At 44.5% G+C, this 21,786-nt stretch overlaps 1 protein-coding gene across 1 annotated transcript; it reads right to left on the bottom strand.

Moving 5' to 3' along the window:
* Positions 1-280: 280 nt before the first annotated feature.
* Positions 281-1,210, bottom strand: TAS2R16 (taste 2 receptor member 16; the record flags this gene model as incomplete). Its single annotated transcript, XM_079785808.1, has 1 exon — positions 281-1,210. One exon carries the CDS (start codon positions 1,208-1,210, stop codon positions 281-283), a length of 930 nt encoding a protein of 309 aa, XP_079641934.1.
* Positions 1,211-21,786: the final 20,576 nt, after the last annotated feature.

Genomic DNA, 21,786 nt, shown 5'->3' with positions numbered 1-21,786 from the left:
AGAATACACTGGGAGTAAAACTCCAGAGATAGAGAAGACTAAGGAGAGATGGGGAAGTCATGAGAAAGTTGGGACCAACCTGGGGACTCTGGAGAGGAAACGATAGGAGTGGCTTAGAATAGAGAAAGAATGGTTGTTTAGTGATGAATGGCTGTGGGAATGGAAGAGAATAAGGCTTGCTTTGGCTTGCTTGCATTTATGGTACATTACTGTCACATAGGATTGTGAAGAGTAAAGCTGGTTATTGGTATTAGTTGCATCAATGCAAGCTCCAATTTGCTCAAGGTCTTGTTGTACCCGGAGCCTCAGGCAGCTTTGGGCCATTGCAGCTTACCTTTAAACCCTTTTTCAACGTAGAGCTACTCAGCATGAGTGAAGTTAAATGAATAGAGACTGTAGCATAGATGACAGTTTCCCAGGCCCAGAACCAGGAACTCTTATATGCTAGGATGTATTTAGTGGAGATGATTATGGTCAAAAAGTAAGAGGTGAAGAAGATGAGGAAGAAGGCGAAGAACTTCAGGGCAGTGGCATGAGCTTTCATGCTGGACTTGCTGTGGCCGGCGTTGTGATGTCGTATCTGCCTCAAGTGTTGGGACAACGAGGCTATGAGCAAGATGGTGGCAGTCAGGAACAGGAGGAAAGGAATGAACAGTATTGTCAGATGCTGACGTATGTAATATTTCTCCAAAAATGTCTTAAGTGGCTCAGTCTCCGTGTTGTTTCCAGGTAATTGCATCATGGAGGTTAACTGACTCTTGATGTAATGTCTAATAGTTGAAACAATGATTGTCACACAGGAAATCATCAGAGAGCCCAGCAACAGCCGGGGAATCAACCTCAAAATTCTCCACCTCAGCCAGAGGAAGATGGCATAGGTGAAGGAAGAGACTTTGACACAGTAGACGACAGCAAGCAAGCTGGTTAACCAGAATGTAAGAGTATTAGTAAATTCCCAGATGACTCCTATGTACCAAAGTTCATCGTCAGGGTTGAAATAGGAGCAAAAGTTGAACAGCACTGATGACCACTGTAGACAGAAGCGGCAGACACCCAGGCTGATGAGAATCATGTCCACAGGTGACAGCCTTTTGACCTGCACCCACTCTCTGCTCAGCACTGCAACAATTAAGCTACTCTGCACAATTATTGTCAAGGACTCGAGCAGATAGATGATCATGAAGAAAACAGTGAGTTGGTTGGGTATCATTCTTCCACTCCAAAGTATCTTCCCACACACAGACCCAGAATCTCTGCAATCATTTCCAAGTAGAAAATACATTCCTGGTCTCACTATTGTCTCATGCAAGAAAATACCTCTCTATGGATGCAAATTTTCCCTAGCTCATTTTTTATTTTGCATGTTCCTATCTGCAGAATTTGCTTATGCTTTGCTTGCTGGTTTGTTATCAGACCTGGGATGCAGGAAAATATTATTTGAATGTGGATTTTTGCTCCTGAGGTTATTTGATTATTCCCATAAATGAAATGCCTGTTTCATAACCATGCCATTGATTTCCTCTTTATCTCTGTGAGATGTCTTTAACTTATTTCCCCATCTTCTTTAAATGATAGCCTCATTCTTTTAACCTACAATTTGAACCGCAGGAAAGATGAATCCTTCACTATTCCTTCATGTCCTGGGTGATATATTTATTCTGCTAACTGAGTGCTGTAATCATGACAACTTCAGAATTCCTGTCTCCCCAGCTTCCACAGGAGCTGGGGGTAGATGCTGTAACCAAAGTACGAGTGTCAATAAAAAATAATAAAGAAAAGTCCTTACTCTGAGATTCTACCCACAAAATTGCTGGAACCCCAGATCTTCAAGTATCACCCTCCAATACAGACCACTTCATAGCTGCCTGTCAAATTCTTCAACTCAAGAAATCACCGCACACACCCCATTGTACTCCCTATGTCAAGGTGTGGCATCCTTTGCTATTGATCTTCCAGTTCAGTAGTGTTGACCTTTGTATATCTTTGGGAATTGTTCTTGTCCTATTAATATCACTGCTTTGATTTGTTTTCTCCTTACATAGCTAAGCTCTTTCTGTTACTGCTCACACTGCCCAAAATAAAAGAGTAAACAATTTTTAAAAATTAAGCCTTTTGAATAGAAAGACCTAGAAGCCTTGCTCACTTTTTTTCCCCTTCAATTTATTATCCTCATGCTTCCCTTTCTCTGACCAGACTGTGGAAACAAATGGATCACTGATGGTGTTAACATAAAATGCCATGGATTCTGGTGTAATCTGGTTTTGTAAAATTGCACTCTTCTGGAAAGTGCCCATTAGATATTTCTGGAAGAATCTGTGGGCTCACAATGAAGTCTGACACCAGTGGATGAAGGATGATCTGATCTGTTAGACACCTGCTGAAGTGACTGCACCTGCCGGCTGCTTCCTTCTCCAGCAGCATAGTGTGGCCTTTGCTGCACCATCCCTGCCACATGCTCATGCTGCTCAAAGTCCATCCCGCAGGCCCTGAGCCTGAGCTAAGCAGCCAGTGGTCCGTGGTGAAGACCTGTGTTCACACTCTGAGCTGTTTGAGGCAACTTGTCCTTCTAGCCTTTGTAATCTCAGCAGAGGAAAATTGGGTTTGTATTTGCCCAAACAACCACAATAGCACCTTCATGAAGCTGGGTGTTTTTCTATCTTGATTCTGGGACCACATTCTTGAGTATCCAGTGTTGCTGGTGTGGAAGTGAACACTTGTTATGTGGTAGGCTGTAACATAAAGCTGAGAATTAAAAGGCTCAGAGGCAAAAGGATCCCTATAAGTAGGGAACTTGTGAATCTGTAGAATTCAAGTGTTGTTTTGGGCAGTGGACAAACTACACATTACTTCTAAATATCTAGAAATTAATTCATAGCTACCTAGGTAGGCTAGAGAATAAATTCAGGAAATTAATTCAGATAAACTATACCAGATAGACACCAAATATTGAATTAGTGGCTTCAAAAATGAGAGCAGAATTCTAGTAATTTTTACTTGGTAGAAAGACAAAGTGAGTCATTGACTCTATGTGTGATAAGCACCAAGTCTGGGTGGACTTTAATTATTCACGGAAGGAAAAACAGAAGTAATCTAACATAAAGTTTAGAATTCTTGAACATAAAACAAGAAACCACTGAACTCAAGATGCAAAGGTAAACTATAGCTTTGAAATATTACACCAGGCCATGTCCAGGTGGCTTAGTTGGTTGGAACATCATCCAATATACCAAAAGGCTGTTGGTTCGATTCCTGATCAGGACACATACCTAGGTTGCAGGACCGATCTCCAGTCTGGGCGAATAGGGGTGGCAATTGATCAATGTTTCTCTCTCTATCCCTCTCCTTTCTTCTCTTACTGGGACCTTTGAGGTGGGGTTCAGGATCTGAAGGAGGGGCCGATGCACAAATGAAAATACTATACAAGGAATATGAATTTAGAAAATATTGGGGGCCAGGTAGAGACCTCTTTCTTGAAGAGGCACACTGACTTCTGGCCTGGTCCGCTATTTATTTACTTGAATTCACATTTGTCCTTTAGCAATGCATATAGGCATATCAAAGGTAAAGTTTGGTAAACAGTAAAAGGATTATCAGGTTAAGGGAATTGCCTTGAGCCACCACTATCTCAACAGATGAGGTGCTTAGCATCAGCCCTGCCAACACTCAAGGTCCATCGGCCTTCCGCATTCTCATGATAGTATTGGCAGTGGGTGGCTTCCCACACACTCTCTTTCTCTCTCAAAATCAATAAAAAAACATATCCTCAGGTGAGGATTAAAAAAATTACACTAAGCATCAGAATATTAGAAAAGCATCTGCTTTGCATTCTCAATAAAATGTAAGAATCCGGAAATTAAAAAACAAGATAACAAAATCATGGTTTGCAATTGAAAGGTGAATCTGTTGAAACGTATCCAGACATAATAAGAAGGGAGAAAGATAAGAAATGATGGTAAGTAGGGAAATATGCAATATAGTATTAACATTTGCCTTTTTTTCCTGGATGCACTAAGCATGTTGCCTCCTAACTATAGTGCTTCATTCTGAGAAACCCTAGAAAGCTTGTGATGCTCCAAACCTCCATCTGAGGGTCTTCGAAAGCTACAACACCCATGCTACAGCCCTCATGACTGGATACCAGACACAGCAGTTTGACTAAGAATCAGCATCTGCCAAAAGCAACCTCTCCTAGGCTGGCCTGTAGCCTGAGAGATGGCCCAACACTACTCTACTCCACAGGGGCACTCTATGTGTTAGTGACTGACTATATAACCCAGACACTCTCTTTGGGAGAATTTGAATGGGAGACGTTCAAAATGGGTCCCTAGACTGGTGGTTGATATTCCCTGGGGTGAGGAGTTCAAAGGCTGGCTCTTCTATTGTGTGTGCATGTGAATCCTGCAGAGCCATCTCTGAGGGCCCTTGATTCAGCAGCTGGAACACTACAACACCCAGGAGGTATTTAGAAAGTATCTGTGGACTGATTGATGAGAATAGGGAGAGCAGGCTGGAGAGGCAGGTGTCCTACTATATTGCACGTGTAATGGCCTTGGCAATCATAAAACCAGCACCCTAGCATAGTAGAGAAATACACAATGTGATTACAGGTGGTTATATTCCTATGTCATTCAAACAACAGAAATTCACAAATATGCTAAAGTATAAGTGTGCCAAATTGACAGCTATTTTTTAGGGAAAAACATGTGTCTTAGATATTTCGTTTGAACAAATGCATTGAAACTGAATGACACAAATGGTGATTACTATTTCCTCCCCCCCCCCCCATCATATATACCCATTGTAGAGAGTGATTCTTATGATCTGTACTGTGAACATGCATTATTGATCAGTATTTGGACCAATGGGAAACTGGTAAAATGGACCCCAAGTTAATAAAATGTGAATTCAATAATGCTCTGGTCATTTCTCCATCACACAGTAGTTTATCTACACTGTTTTAGGTAAAATAATGGCTCCAAAACATTCACACCATAATTCCACAAACCTGTGAATATCTTACCTTATGTGGCAAAATTTGCAGTACAATTAAGTTAAGAATCTTGAGATGGGCCGAAACCGGTTTGGCTCAGTGGATAGAGCGTCGGCCTGCGGACTGAAGGGTCCCAGGTTCGATTCCGATCAGGGGCATGTACCTTGGTTGCGGGCACATCCCCAGTGGGGGGCGTGCAGGAGGCAGCTGATCGACGTTTCTCTCTCATCGATGTTTCTAACTCTCTATCCCTCTCCCTTTCGCTCTGTAAAAAATTAATAAAAATATATTTTAAAAAAAAGAATCTTGAGATGGGAAAATCTGGGTGGGTCCAATGTTATCAACCAAGGTCCTTATAAGAGGGAGGAAGGGAGGTGAGGGTCAGAGGGAAATGAAATGATGAAAGCAGAGATCAGCGTCATGAGCCAAGGAATTCAGGCAGCATCCAAACGCAGGAAAAAGCAAGGAACAGATTCTGGAGAAGAAACACAGCTCTGCCGATATCTTGATTTAGACCCATAAGACCCACTTAAGACTCTGACCTTCAGAACTTTAAGATACTAAATTTGGTATATAGCTGTACCCTCTACACATCTGTGGGGTCTACCTTCCAAGATCCCAGGTGGATATATGTATTTTTTTCTTAGACATACATAACCATGATAAAGTTTAACTTATAAATTAGGCACAGTAAGTGATGAACAACAATAACTACTAATAAAATAGATTATAACAATATACAGTAAAAAAGTTATATGAAAGTCTCCCTCCTCTCAAAATATGTTAATGAACTATAGTCACCCTTCTTCTTGTGAGTATATAAGGCCTCCATGATGAGATGAATTCAAGTGAATGGCGTAGGCACTGTGATGTAGTGTCAGGCTGCTATGGACCTGGCAATAATTCAGAAGGAGGATCATGAAACCATGATGACGTCATGTCTTCCACCCACAAATTAAATGCCTTTTCCATCTTATCTAAGCACTTATCATGCACTGGGGCTGTCACTCTTGCAGTTTGAGGTGCAACAGCAAAACTAGTCAGAACTCTCCTTCGTCACAACCTCAGATAGAAGATTCATTCTTACGGTAGAGTTTAGCAACTTCAGCATACGATTTTTTTCTTTACTTAACTGGATAACTTTCACCTTTTCACATAAAGGAAGTACTTCAGGGCTCCATATTCTAATTGGCAGCATTACAACTCTAGAACTTTGGGGTCACTATGAAGTAAAAATAGGGGTCACTTGAACACAAGCACAACTACCGTTCAGTGGATCTGATAACCAAGGTGGCGGCTCCTAAGTGACTGAAGAGCAGGAGCACACACAGCCACACAGCATGGATGTGAAGACAAAGGGATGAGTCACGTCCTGGGCCCCCGGAGGCGGACATCCTGAGATTTTATCCGGTTACTCAGAAAGGCATATAATGATGGCATGCACACTTATTGTTTATCTCTGGACTTCTCCATTTAATTGTTTGGACTGCAATTTACAGCAGGTAAAACCTTGAAAAGTGAAACCTCAGAGAAGGGGGGCTACTGTATACATACAATGGAATATTACCCAGTTTTAGAAAGGAAGGAAATCCTTGTATTTGCGACAACCTTGAGGACATTATGCTAAATGAAATAAGCTAGTCACAGTAGGAGGAATGATGGATGCATGATTCCACTTAAACGAGTTTCCCAAAATAGTCAAATGCATAGAAGCAGAGAATGCAAATAGTGGTTGCTGGGTGGAGGAAACAGGGAATTTTATTCAATGGGTGCAAGTTGTCAGCTATGCTAGAGGAATACGTTCTAGAGATCTGCTACACAACATGGTGCCTATGTTAACAATATGTTATCGTGCATTCAAACTTTATTAAGAGGGCACATCTTGCCCTAGCCGGTTTGGCTCAGGGGATAGAGCGTCCGCCTGTGGACCTAAGGGTCCCGGGTTAGATTCCGGTTAAGGGCACGTAGCTCAGTTGCAGTCTCCTCTCCTGCCCTGGCCCTGGTCAGGGCGCATGCAGGAGGCAACTAATCAATGTGTTTCTCTCACATTGATATTTCTCTCTGTCTTTCCCTCTCTCTAAAAATCAATGGAAAAATATCCTCAAGTGAGAATTAAAGAAAAAAAAAAAAGGAGGGTAAATCACATGCTGTGTTTCACCACAAACATAAAACAAAACAAAAATCAGAAACAGAGGGAAGTTCTGGGAGGTGTTGCTTATGTCTGTTACTTTGATTGTGTATCACCAGTGTTTGTATATGTCTAAAATCATCACATGGTATGCATTAAATGTGTATATCGCTCTGTATATTAATTATACCTCATTAAAGCTTTAAAAGTAAAATGAAAATGAAAACAATAACTGAAGCCTAATCCTGTGATTTAATTGCCTGGGGTGTAGCCTGGGTATCAGGATTTTTAAAAAATCACTCCATCTAATTCTAAGAGCAGCTCAGTTTTGCACCCACTGCTTTAGAGCCACCTGTGGAGAAGACAACTGCATGGTGGTGAGGATAACAAAACCGCGAAATATTTTACTTTGCAAATCATCAGTGAGGAGGGAAGTGAGCTCTTAAGTTCACAAGCAGCTAGCTGTTGGAAAAGGACAGGAGTGTCCGCTTCTCCAGGACATATTTTTGTCATTCATGCTATGAGAATAGCCCTCTTTCAATGTAGTTCTACCCCTTCGTGCACTCACACAACATGAAACTTGCTGGAGCTTTCTTTGTTCCCAAATTTGTGAACATACATAAGGTTCTGCTGATATTACTCAAAACTCTGATGGCTAGAAAAGCCACAACTTTTTCCGTAATGGAATTAAATGTTTACTACATATGTTTCACTATTACAAAGCATTCACCAACCCTATATACGTTATAATTATCTAACAGCATTCGAGCCTGCACATTAGGCAAGATCTAGGGCCTCTAAACAAAGCCTTCTTTTCTAAAGAGCCTGTAATACCTGTACTCCGGGTCCCTCTTTTCTCTCCCAGTATTCTATAAATCTGGAGATAATTCAGCTTTGGAGGTAATAGCCTGCTCTTGCTTCCTACAACGAAGATCCTTTTCAGTCTGTGACTCAGTCTCGCTTTCCCTGGTATATATTTGTTCTGTGGAGGAAGATGGCATCCATTTTTGAAGACTTTTACCCTCACCACAAAATGAGCAGCATGGTTTGCTTACCTGCTTTTCCCTTCGTAAGACCCTTTCCTGAAAAATAGAACCCCTTCCCCACAACTTGTCTTGGAGTTTTGAGCCTTTGATCCTTGTTGAAGTAAAAAAAAAAAAACACCAGTGGGTTCAGATGTTTCCCAATTAGTCAAACACATTTTCTTCCTTCTGGTACTAATATTCAATGACAGAATTGTTCTTTTACATGCAGCAGCAACACCCAAATGGTCAACATTTTACAAAGAATATCTGACAGTAACTAACGTGGTCCAAGCACAGAAGCAGAGTGCATTCTCTTTCCTGTTTCTAATTCTGTCACCAACCTGTGTGGCCTGAAGTAATTTTTAAAAGTTTCATTCTTTAAATAAGAATCATAGCATGAATTTGTTCAGTATGCAGTTTATTGAGTGTACACATTGCCGAAATCCTGGGCACATGTATGTATTTAACAGGCAAGTTGCTAATCTATACTAATAAAAGAGTAATTTTGCTAATTAGACTGGATAGACTGGACGTCTTCTGGACATCCTTCCAGACGGTGGCGGGGCTGAGGCAGAGGTGGTTAGGGGCAATCAGGCAGGCAGGCAGAGCAGTTAGGAGCGATCAGGCCAGCAGGGAAGAATGGTTAGGGGTTATCAGGCTGGCAGGGTAGAGAAGTTAGGGGCAATCAGGCCAGCAGGGGAGAGCAGTTAGGGGTGATCAGTCAGGCAGGCAGGTGAGTGGTTAGGAGCCAGCAGTCCTGGATTGAGAGAGGGATGTTCAAGGGGTCCCAGATTGGAGAGGGTGCAGGCCAGGCTGAGGGACCATCCCCCCATGCATGAATTTCGTGCACCAGGCCTCTAGTTTTACCTAATAATAGAGAAACATGTAAATTGACCGTACCTCCGCTACACCCACAGCCAATCAATGTGAGCATGCAAATTAACCCAACAAAGATGACGGTTAATTTGCATACATACCTGGGTCCCGGGAACCTCCTCAGCACCCAGGTCATTCCCAGCTGGCCATCGGAGGGGTAGGGGGTCCCCCTTCCCAAGCCTAAAGTCTGGGGCGGAGGCTTTAGGCTGGGGAAGGGGCGGAGCTTGCGATCAGAGGTGCCAGGGGGTGGTGGGGGGGAACCCCTTCCCAAGCCTAAAGCCTGGGGTGGAGGCTTTAGGCTTGGGCAGGGGCCGAGCCTGGGATCAGAGGGAAGGGGCAAAAAATCAATGGAAACATATCCTCTGGTGAGGATAAAAGAAAAATAAAGAAAGAAATGTCATATCCTATGAAAGACACACCTTGAAAATGCTTAAAGAAAGTTGTCATTTTTTCATGGTAAAGGGATTGGAGTCTGTGTTGATGAAAATACCTTGGTGGCTGTGGTGACTGGCAGTGGCTGCAGCAGTGGGGTGATGGGGCTGGCACCTTCCCCTGATCAGCCCATGTCGCCTCCCACAAAGGGAGGCCAGACTGTGGCTTAGGTCTGCTCCCAATGGGGAGCGGGCCTAAGCCATCAGTAGGACATCCCCTGAGGGATCCCAGTATGTGAGAGGGGGCAGGCTGAGCTGAGGGACCCCTCCCCAGTGCATGAATTTTGTGCACCAGGTCCCTAGTTATAGATAATACAAAAACTACAATTTAACACTAAAATGAAAACAACCATAGGCTTTCGGTAAAATTCTGAACAAAAGGAGTTAAAAGGAGTCATCATCAACAAAACTATTTGCGTTTTAGGTGACACTAGTAACTCCACTAGGAACTATCTCTTTTTTCATCTTATTTACCAGGAATTACATATATGCCCTAGAACAGTGGTCGGCAAACTGCGGCTCGCGAGTCACATGCGGCTCTTTTGCCCCTTGAGTGTGGCTCTTCCACAAAATACCATGGCCTGGGCGAGTCTATTTTGAAGAAGTGGCGTTAGAAGAAATTTAAGTTTAAAAAATTTGGCTCTCAAAGGAAATTTCAATTGTTGTACTATTGATATTTGGCTCTGTTGACTAATGAGTTTGCCGACCACTGCCCTAGAACATTGAACACTCATGGTGCAGAGCTTCTGGTGATCTGTATATACTAGTGTAGAAGAGAATAACTCCCCCACATCACCCTCTATTGTATGTTCAATGATAGGGGTACCAAAGCTACAGACAAACCCCAGAGCCTCAGACATGTTTTACTGACTTTGTCTCCCTCCCTAAGACAGTGACTTTTAACCTTTTTCACCTCGTGGCATTCATAAGCTAATTACTAAAATTCTGCAGCACACCAAAATATATAATTTTTCCAATCTGACAAAAAATAATAACAGTAATTACCTACTCTTTTTTGCTGCAAAGCGATTTTTAAAAAATATCAGGTGCCTATACTGGTGTATAAGGATTTCTGATACCAAGAATTAACAAATCAGACACAAACTTATTATTTGACATGACCAATGAGATGCAACTCTATTATGTGACCTATATATTTATGGTTCAAGACAGGGCATTCCCACCAGATGGCTATTGTTGTGTTGACTATTGTCGATTTTTTTTTTATTTGACACTTTAAGGGAAAAGGGGTCAGTGCCCCAGACTAAATAGTCGGGTATTACATGTTTTAAAAATTCCTGCTGCACACAGGTTGAGAATCACTGCCCTATGACATAGTGTAAGTCCATGAGGCTGGGAAGGCTTGGGGCAGAATGATAAACACTAGCCTCAGAGGCAGTCCTCTCTTACAATGTCTATCGCCATGGCTCCTGTGTATTAGCAGCATCAGCACCTCCTGGAAAATAGTTAGAAACTGCTGGGCCCTACCCAGACCTACTGAATCAACACTTCTGGGAGTGAGACCCAATAATCTGAATTTTAACAAGCCTTCTAGGTGATTTTGATGTATAACACAGCTTGAAAATCATTGATTTAAACACATCATGTCTAGTCTCTTCTAGCCTTGGGATGACTGTTCCTATAGCCTGTAGCCTTTACCGTTGTGAATAGGTTCATCAGACTCCAATGGAAGCCCCAACCTTGGATCAAGGTTGAGAGACTGAGAGTCTCTCAACATATAAAAGAAGTGAGATTTTTGTTTTTCATAAGTAGTGTCCCACTGTGAAAATGTCCTTGTTTAATTTTTGGGCAGTATATTTTCAGTATACTGTATATTTGAGTATCTTAGGGAGAGGTTTTGGAATGAGAGTTAGATGGGCTACTTTGAGCTGTGAGAAACCTTCACTTGGTTACCTTCTGTATCTTTCTCAACTTTAAGAGCAGTAACTCATCAACCAGCCCTGAGTGCAAACAATGATGCCAAACCTCGTGGATGACTTAGATAGCTCTGTCACCACCCAAAGGATTTGCCTAGGAAAAACAACAGGAAGAATAAAAAGAGCAAGAAGGAAAGACGGGATGTGGAAGAAAAGGAAAGGAGTAAGAAATGAGGAGAAAGTGGGCAAGAGTTCTTACGCCTCCTGGTCTCTGTCCTATCCCTCAGAATCCAGACTTGTTCACAGGCTACTTAAACCCTCTTTATAGGGATAAGGAAGGCTCTGCAGGAGCTATGTCCCTGGAGTTTGGAAACAATCATTTCTCAGGGATAAAGATGCCAACCACATGCAACTATCCTGCTAGGACGAGTTCCCATCCCTCAAATGTCCATGCTCATAAATTTTAAAAATATGGATAATAGCATGTTTTTATATGATGGAAATGAGGGGAAAGTGATGGGCCATGAGAGGAGAGAGAGAGGGAAACTTGGCAGCTTTGTCCATAGTAACAAGAGGTGGTGGGATCTAGTCATGTAGAGGATTTGGTCTTTGCTATATGCAAGGATGTTTTTTTTTTTTTTTTTCCGCTAGTAGCAGGAGGAAAAGAAATATACACATGATTCATGTAGATGGTGATAACACGTTAGAAGTTCCTTTCTTATTGTGCCTATTTTTCTCAGTGAAGTTGGAAGGAAGTCCCCATGAATTGAGAATGAGGAAGAAATGAAATGTTGACATTTGAACCCAGGAGAATTTATGCAGTAGGTGTTCAGGTGTCAGAGACCTCTAGGGGTTGCGCCTTGCAGAACTCTAAAGGGAAGCATTTACATAGACCAGTTGCAAGGAGCTGTGGCGGCTATGGCTATGGAAATGTGTGGCTCACATTTCCTGCTGCTGGCAGCATCACTGACTGATGGTCCAGCTTCTGCTCTTCTAGGTCCACAACCACATTTGCAATAAGAGTCACGCTTCCCACGCATGGGCTTTTCCCACCCAGTGACTGAGCATGGCGGTGTTAAAGGAGCAATAGTGCAGACCCATTCCTGTGAGACGCGGGGCTTCTCAACTGTGTGCCTTTGGCTCAAGGACACTCTTTTCATTCAGGCCAGATCATTCTAAAAACTGCACTGCAGTCTAAGAATCTTCCTACCTAATATTCTTTCCTTCCTCTGTTCCTTTATGGAGGTTAAATCTCATCTCATTTTGAATTCTAGCTCTGTCTTCTCCAGCGTCATCCTCTTTTTATTTCATAGGCATTTCTCCAATAAATCTCTTGCACATCTAATACTACTTTGGTGTCTACTTTTTGGAAATCTGAACAAACATAAGTGGTGCCAGGAATGGACTGGGAAGCAGGTAAAAAGATAGGGTTTGACAACTGACTCATTCATACCTCAGCAAGCAAAGAAGACCATTAGTGTTATTTGGGGCACAAAAAGTGCCTAGCACAATATGATGGCCTGGTTGTTAAAGATTTCACCTGTGCGCCAATAACAATTGATGAAATAGAAGCAGTAATAAAAAATAAAAAAAAACTCCCAGAAAATAAAAGCCCTAGTCCAGACGGCTTCACAGGGGAGGTTTACCAAACCTTCAAAGAATAACTAGCGCCTATCCTCCTCAAACTGTTCCAAAAATTTTAAGAGGAAGGAACACTTCCAACCTCTTTTTACAAGGCCAGCATTATCCTAATTCCAAAACCAGATAAAGACACTACAAAGAAAGAAAACTATAGGCCAATATCCCTGATGAACATAGACACTAAAATCCTCAACATGTCCCCTTTCCTCTGACAGTCATCAATCTTCAACATCTAATCTTTTAATGTAAAACTCAAGTGTTTAGACTCATTCAACATTTCTGCTTTTTATTCTGCTAATACTTTATAATTTATTTCGGCTTCAATCATTTGCCTTAAAGTTTGAACTTACCAATATATCACCAATTAATATCTTCTGGTCTTCTTTTATTTTGCCTCTAATACTTTCATGAGAATCTGCTTTATGCAGAAGACTATAGTGGGCACTGTGAAGGGGAGAGTAGACAATGAACATACATACTTGCCTCTAAGGAGAGCGATCAGGCTACTTACTGAGTGCTGAATAGAAAATGTAACTGGATGTAAAAGTAGAAGGAATGAGAAATAAGAATTGTACATGGAACAGTGCAAGAGACAAATGATAATCACAGTAAGTGAAGAGAGTAGTATAGTGAAAATAGATTTTCCTGGCTTCACTGCTTAATAGTTCTGTGACTGGTCAACTCCTTAAATTTGTTTTCTATAAAATGGGAATGCAATTATAACCATTTCAAAAGGTTGGCTCGAGGTTTAAAAAAATCATGTTAAGAAATTAGCTCAGCCCTGACTGGTTTGGCTTAGTGGATAGAGTATTGGCCTGTGGACTGAAGGGTCCCAGTTTCGATTCCGGTCAAGGGCATGTACCTTGGTTATGGGCACATCCCCAGTAGGAGGTGTGCAGAAGGCAGCTGATCAATGTCTCTCTCATCAATGTTTCTAACTCTCTATCCCTCTCCCTTCCTCTCTGAAAAAAACCAATAAAATATATTTAAAAAATAAAAGAAAGAAATTAGCTCATTGCCTAGAACTTAGTAAATGCTCAATAAATGTCCATTATCTTTATTATCAAACTAGTAGCCTGCGCACGAATCCGTGCACCAGTAGCTCTCTGTGGGGCTTGGCCGCTCCGCGCCCGCTGCCCAGAGGCTCTCCACAGCCCAGAGGCCCATCCGTGGCCGGCTGTGGAATGCTTGCCTCGTCACCGGGGCGATGATGCAAGTGTCCTCCCCCCTTACCCCCGCTGCTCCATGCCCACTGCTCAGAGGTCCTCCTCAGCTGGGGTGGAACGCTTGCCTCATTGCCGTGGTGACAAAGCAAGCATTCTGCCAGGTTGTTCACACTGCCTGCTCTCAGCTTCCTCTCAGGGACTGGGGGACTCCGGCAGGGCTGAGAGGACTGGGTGCCGCCATCTTGTGACTATGGGCGCCACCATCGTTAATTTGCATATTACCCTTTTATTCGATAGGATTGCCAACAGAAAATACAGGTAATGCTGTGAGAGATGAGAACAGGAAAGAGATGAAAATATTCCTAAAACAAAGGAATATTTGAAATACATATCCTATCTAATAAAAGAGTAACATGCAAATTGACTGTCACTCCAAGACACAAGATGGCTGCCCCCATGTGGTCAAAGATGGTTGCCCCCATATGGACACAAGATGACCGCCACAAAATGGCCTGCAGGAGAGGGCAGTTGTGGGCAGTTAAGGGTGACCAGGCCAGCAGAGGAGGGCAGTTGGGGGAGACAAGGCCAGCAAGGGAGGGAAGTTGGGGGGGGGGGACCCAGGCCTGCAGGCGAGGGCAGTTGTGGGCGATCAGGCAAGCAGGGAGGCAGTTAGGGGTGACTGGGCCAGCAGAGGACGGCAGTTGGCGGAGTCAGGTCAACAGGGGAGGGAAGTTGGGGGGGACCAGGACTGCAGGGGAGAGCAGTTGGGGAGAACCAGGCCTGCAGGAGAGGGCAATTGGGAGGGGACCAGGCCTGCAGTGGAAGGGAATTGGGGAGACCAGGCCTGCAGTGGAGGACAGTTGGAGGGGACCCAGGCCTGTAGGGGAGGGCAGTTGGGGGTGACTGGGCCAGGAGAGGAGGGCAGTTGGGGGAGACCAGGCCAGCAGGGAAGGGAAGTTGCAGGGGGGGGGGGGGAACCAGGCTTGCAGGGGAGGGCAGTTAGGGGTGACTTGGCCAGCAGGGGAGGACAGTTGGGGGCAACCAGGCCTGCAGTGGAGGACAGTTAGGAGTGACCAGACTGGCAGGGGAGCAGTTAGGCATAGATCAGGCTGGCAGGGGAGTGGTTAGGGGTGATCAGGCCTGCAGGCAGAAGTTGTTAGGGGAAATCAGGCAGAGGCAGGCAAGTGGTTGGGAGCCAGCAGTCCTGGATTGTGAGAGGGATGTCCGAAGGGGAGGAACCTCTGGCTAGAGGCTGGGGTGAGGGATGCTGGCGTCTTTGCAGGCCAAGACAGGGCTGAGGGACCACCCCCCACCATACCCCCATGCACGAATTTTGTGCACCAGGCCTCTAGTTTTATATATTTTTTGGAAATTGTGATAGAGAGTGCTACTTGCTCTCAATATCCATTTCGCCCTTCTTCTGTAGCAGAATCTTGATTTTGAGCTGGTCACCTTGAAGTCTATTTAAGAGACTGCATTCATTCCCTACACTCTTTTGCAAACTAAACATGACCATATAACTAAGTTCTGGCCAAAAGGATATAAACACACCTGATGTGTAGAGTTTCAAAGAGTTCTCCCCTTTCTCTACCTTGTTGCCTAGAATCCTACCTAATAATAGACAAATATGCAAATTGACCATACCTCCGACACACCCACAAGCCATGCCCACCATCCAATCATAGCGAGCATGCAAATTAACCCAAACCAAGATGGCTACAGCCACAGAGAGCAAGGTTTCCTAGGTAACAGAGGAAGCCAAGCTTTCTGCCTGCCCTTGCCAGGCCTAAGCCTCCACTCAAGCTACAAAGTTTCAATTATAGAAGGTAAACAAATTCAAACAAATGGCGGCAGAATGGAGCTTGAGAGAGCAGGCCAGGGTTGCCTCTGGCAACAGGGGAAGCAAAGCTTTTCGCACACCCTGCAGGAGAGGGCAGTTAGGGGTGACCAAGCCGGCAGAGGAGGGAAGTTGGGGGCAAACAGGCTGGCAGCAGAGTGGTTAGGGGGTGATCAGGCTGGCAGGCAGAAGCGGTTAGGGGCAATCAGGAAGGCAGGCAGGCAAGCAGTTGGGAGCCAGTAGTCCTGGATTGTGAGAGGGATGTCCAACTGCCCGTTTAGGGATCCGACTGCCCACCGGGATCGGGCCTAAACGGGCAGTTGGACATCCCTTGAGGGGTCCCATATTGGAGAGGGTACAGGCTGGGCTGAGGGACAACGCCCCGTCATGCACGAATTTCGTGCACCGGGCCTCTAGTCTATATATAAAAGCCTAAGCGACCAGCCAACCATTCAACCATTCGACTAGTTGCTATGATGTGCACTGACCACCAGGGGGCAGACACTCAGTGCAGGAGCGGAAACCATAGGTATGGAAACATGGAACAGACTGATGAATCTCAGAGGGAAGGGGGGAGGATGGGAAGAGATTAATTAAAGATCTTATATGCATACTAGAGGCCCCTCGGCCTGGCCTGTGCTCTCTTGAAATATGGGACCCCTCAGGGGATGTTGGAGAGCCAGTTTTGGCCCGATCCCTGCAGGCCAGGCTGAGGGACCCCACTGGTGCACGAATTTGTGCACTGGGCCTCTAGTCCTATCTAATAATAGACAAATATGCAAATTGACCATACCTCCGACACCCCCAAGCCATGCCCACAACCACACCCACCATCCAATCAGAGCGAGTATGCAAATTAACCCAAACCAAGATGGCTACAGCCACAGAGAGCAAGGTTTCCTAGGTAACAGAGGAAGCCAAGCTTTCTGCCTGCCCTTGCCAGGCCTAAGCCTCCACTCAAGCTACAAAATTTCAATTATAGAAGGAAAACAAATTCAAACAAATGGTGGCAGAATGGAGCTTGAGAGAGCAGGCCAGGGTTGCCGCTGGCAACAGGGGAAGCAAAGCTTTCCGCACACCCTGGCCGGGCCCACCCGCTTAAGGCAACAAAGTTTCAATTATAACCCCAACACAAATGGCTGCCTGCCTCGGAGGGAGCCCCAGGCTTGGCTCCGCTCCAGGCTACAAAGTTTCAATTGTAGAAGGAAAATAAATCCCAGATACCAGGGCCTCGCTTGGGTTGCCAGGGGTCGTGGCCGGCCTGCAAACCACCACAGGCCCCTCGCTCAGGCCGCCCCACACCCCAAGGGAACCCCCACCTGATCTGGGATGCCCTTCAGGGAAAACCAGCTGGCCCCCACCCCTGTACCAGGCCTCTATCCTATCTAATAAAAGAGTACTATGCAGATTGATCATCACTGCAACACACAATATAGCTGCCCCCATGTGGTCAAAGATCCTGCCCCCATGTGGACCAAGATGGCCACCACAAGATGGCCAGCAGGAGAGGGCAGTTGGCAGGCACCCGGCCTGCAAGGGAGGGCAGTTGAGAGGCACCAAGCCTGCAAGGGAGGGCAGTTGGAGGTGATCAACCCTGCAGGAGAAGGCAGTTAGGGGTGACCAGGCCGGCAGAAGAGGGAAGTTGGGGGCAAACAGGCTGGCAGCAGAGTGGTTAGGGGGTCATAGGCTGGCAGGCAGAAGTGGTTAGGGGCAATCAGGAAGGCAGGCAGGCAAGCATTTGGGAGCCAGCAGTCCTGGATTGTGAGAGGGATGTCCGACTGCCCTCAAGGGGTCCCATATTGGAGAGGGTACAGGCTGGGCTGAGGTACAACCCCCCTCCGTGCACGAATTTCATGCACCGGGCCTCTAGTGTAAATATAAGAGCTGGAGCTCTAGCAACCATACTGACTCGTGATCAGCCACTGAAGATTCTAAGGCAGTGCAGGGAGCCTGGTCCCTGATGACCATGGAGCTGCCATCTCTTCACAGACTCCTGCTTTTAGAGCCCTTTTAGGAGACATATAAACTTCTATATTACTCAAGGTGTTATTTTTGTGACTATCTTTACATGCAGCTGTGCTTAATTCTGACACTATTTTTTAATTAATTTCTTTGGATAATTTACTTTAATTGTCTTTATTTTACTTTATTCTTATCTGAGATTTTCCAAAATTTACTCACCAAGGGCACCAGGCACACCAACAGAGTTGAATTACCAGTTTATTTTCAAAATATTTTCTATTAATTAATGTTGTAATATTCTGTTAATTTGGTAACAAAACCTCATTGTTTTCTATATTACATTAATCTGTTCACAACACAGACAAACAATAGTTTTGCTAGATGGGAAGGTAGAAAAGTGGATGATTAATCATACATTGGAGAGAATTGTAAAGGAACAACATTGTCAAAGGTTTAAAAAATGTTACTTTCCTGAAGAATAACTTGAAAAGGGGCCAGTGATTTTAGTGTGAGCTTCATCATGACAGGTATTGAACGAGTAGTGTTTGTGTTCACAATGCAGGAATACTGCCTCCTTCAGAAGCAATTGTAGGGTATAAGTAAGAGGCTAACATGGATGGATCATAGTAATCAAGATTTAATAAGCATGGGTCACAAAAGCTGCCTAAGTCATTGAGGCTGAATTTGGAAGATGAACAACACAGACCTGTAACCATGGAAACACAATGGGCCAATGATAATTCTAAACCTCTGATCAGTTTTTGTTTAGTACTAAATGCCACTTGGAAAAAAAAAGGAAAAGGAAGTGCTGAGAATACCCAGACATACACTTCACAAACCTTTTTTGAAGTCAAATAAGCAGAGAAGTATTGAATGTTTGCCATGACTAAAGGCAGTCCCACATGCCAATACTTGTGGAATCAGGCACAGGAGTGGGCCCTCATAGAAGAAATGACAAGACTAGCAACGTTTTCATTCATTCTTCTGTTGGTATAAAAGATAGGAAGTCAAAGTTACTAACAACACATGACCACATATGTGAAGTGATTGATAGAAAGAAAATAATGTAGACACTTATAGACCATTTAGTCAATTGCACTGTGCATCACACTCAGAGAAGAGGGTCATAATGTTATTAAATTTGTTTCCATTTCATTCCATTAACAACTTTTTTTTTTCCATCTTCTATGTGCTTAGGACTGTAGTTAGCAACTGTAACCTGAGGGTCAGTTCTGATGGGGAAAAATCAAGGTCAAGAGGCATGTGAATGTGACCTTTGGGAAGCACAATACATTTCATAGATGACTGGGTACTCACACTGAATGCTCTGCACAAGGAAAGTGTTTCAGACCTTCATTCGTAATATATTTATTCTTATTTTGTACACAACTAGAGGCCTGTTGCACCAAGATTTGTGCAAGAATAGGCCTTCCTTCCCCTTCTTTGCTCCTGGCCGCCTGGAAGCCTGCAAGTTTTCACTCCCAGCCGCCCAGGAGCCTGCAAGTCTTCGCTCCCGGCACTGCTCCTGTAGCTCCCTCTGCCCCCCGCCCTCCCCTTCCTAGCAGGCGTCCGGCCCCACCCAGCTGGTCCACGCCTGCATATGCAAATTAACCCTCCATCTTTTTAAGTTAATTTGCATACTCACTCCTGATTAGCTGGTGGGCATTGTGGAGGTATGGTTCATTTGCATATTTCTCATTTATTAGCATAGATTGGATTATATTTGAATCTCTGGTGACCAAGCACCTAAACAGATTAGAAGCAAAATCTAAGAAGATAAGAAACAAAGACACTAAAATGGGCACATTGACTCTGGTGATGATGACAAGCATGACCCCTGAGTACATGAGTGATGAATGATAAGAAAAGATATTTAAAGACTTTTAAAGAAGGATGATGAAAACCTTGAGGGTAATCATTCACAGTTATTCGCTTTAGGAATGAATGACCCTACTTAACTTGTCAGCCATGAAAGTATCCTATATAATAAAAGGCTAATTTGCAAATTGTCCCCTCAACCAGAAGTTTGACCGGGAGTTCAACTAGGGGGCGGGGCTGACTGACCAACCACCCGCAGCCCCTCCCCCCAGCAGGCCCGGCCTGATCAGCCCAGATCAGGGTGGGCTGGACAGACTACACCCGTGCACAAATTTATGCACTGGGCCTCTAGTATCTACCTATATATATATAAGCCTAAGCAACTGTTACAGTGGAACGATAAAATGACCAGAACTACTGGTCTCTATGACGTGCACTGACCACCATGATGGCCTTATCAGGGCCTGCTGGCCAACCTCCCGGTCCCTCCCCACAGCTGGCAAGTGCAGATTGCCTGATGGGGAACATGGAACCAGGGGTAGGTGATGGGGATATGGGTAGCATCAGGCCAAGGCGGGTGCAGGCAGGAGGCGGGCCCGGCTGCTAGCAGCCGGGGGAAGGAAGACCCTGGCCAGCCAACCTCCCAGTCTCTGAAGGCTTTTGCAAAACCTTTCTGGGGAGGCTTTTCTTTTCCCTCCAGCGGTGCCACCCAATCTCTCCCCACACCCAGTCAGATTGAGTCTGTTGCATGGCAGAGCAAAACACCCCAAGCCACTGACTACAGGCAGGAGGCTGGCTGGGGTGGGGCATGGATGCAGGGGCCTCGGAGCTAGACCATCCGGCCCCCAGCATGCTCTCCACCTGGAGGCATCCAGCTGCAGACCTCTGACCCCATTAACTGGATCAGTGGTGGGTGGGAAGCAACCCAGGAGGGTGAGGAAATGAAACTTGGGGCCAGTACCAAGGGTGCAGTCCCTGTGACCTTCCCCTCCCAGGATAATGCTGTGCTCCCTAACCTCCCACGTGCCAAGAGATAAATGTGGATTCTCAAAGGCAGGCCCCCCAAGGAGCTTCAGCTGGGGGGGATGAGAGGAGTTACTCACTTCTGACACCCCCACCCTTTGCTTTAAGGCTGCATTCTCCTTCCCTAATACAGGTTGCTTGAAGTACACGATGGTTTGTGTTTAGACATGTGATAAATGTGGCAAAAGCAAAGTTTTGTGCTTTAGAACAAAAGAGTCTGGAGTCTTTGGGGGTGTGCCTCTCTCTTTCTCTCTCTCTCACACACACACTCACTCCTTCCACCCCTGTTCCCTGGCCTGGCGAATCTTCACACAGAAAGTTAACCCTAACTCCTCAGAACCCACCCTCACTGGAGTGGCCTCTGTTTTGTTTTTTCCTCACAAGGTTTTTTTCTAACCTCTAAACCGGCAGTCGGACATCCCCTGAGGGGTCCTGGATTGTGAGAGGGCGCAGGCCAGGCTGAGGGACAACCCCCCTACCCCCGCCCTGTGCACAAATTTTGTGCACCAACCCTCTAGTTATATAATAGAGAACAAAAATCAATGATAACTAACATTTACTGTTTTTATTATGTGCTCAGCATTAGGTAGGCATTTTGAATACATTTATTATCTCATTTAATTCTTGAAACTACCATGTGATATAAATATTATTGCCCTTATTTTACATATTTGGGAAGTCTAGGGTATTTTAATTAATTTGGAATGGGTCAGTAAGTTTTGGGGGCTGGGGCTAAAACATGATTCAAACTCTGGTCTCTAGGATTACAAAGCCCAAGGTTTTTCAATGTCTTTATAGCACCCTTCACTATCCTATGCTGCATCTCAAAAGAGAAATATTATTTTAAACCCAATTTATTTTTATCTAGAAGGGAAGTGAGCTAATCAAGTTATGTTTGGAGCAGCTACATTTATTGAAAGTTTAGTATATGCTGAAAAGTAGAATTACATGCATTATTTCATTTACTAGCACAGGTATAGCAGGAGAACAATATTAGTATCCCCATTCAATT

This window comes from Cnephaeus nilssonii (genome assembly GCF_951640355.1).
Source record: "Cnephaeus nilssonii genome assembly, chromosome: 12".
NCBI lineage: Eukaryota > Metazoa > Chordata > Mammalia > Chiroptera > Vespertilionidae > Cnephaeus > Cnephaeus nilssonii.
This window is presented reverse-complemented; position numbering and strand designations above follow the sequence as displayed.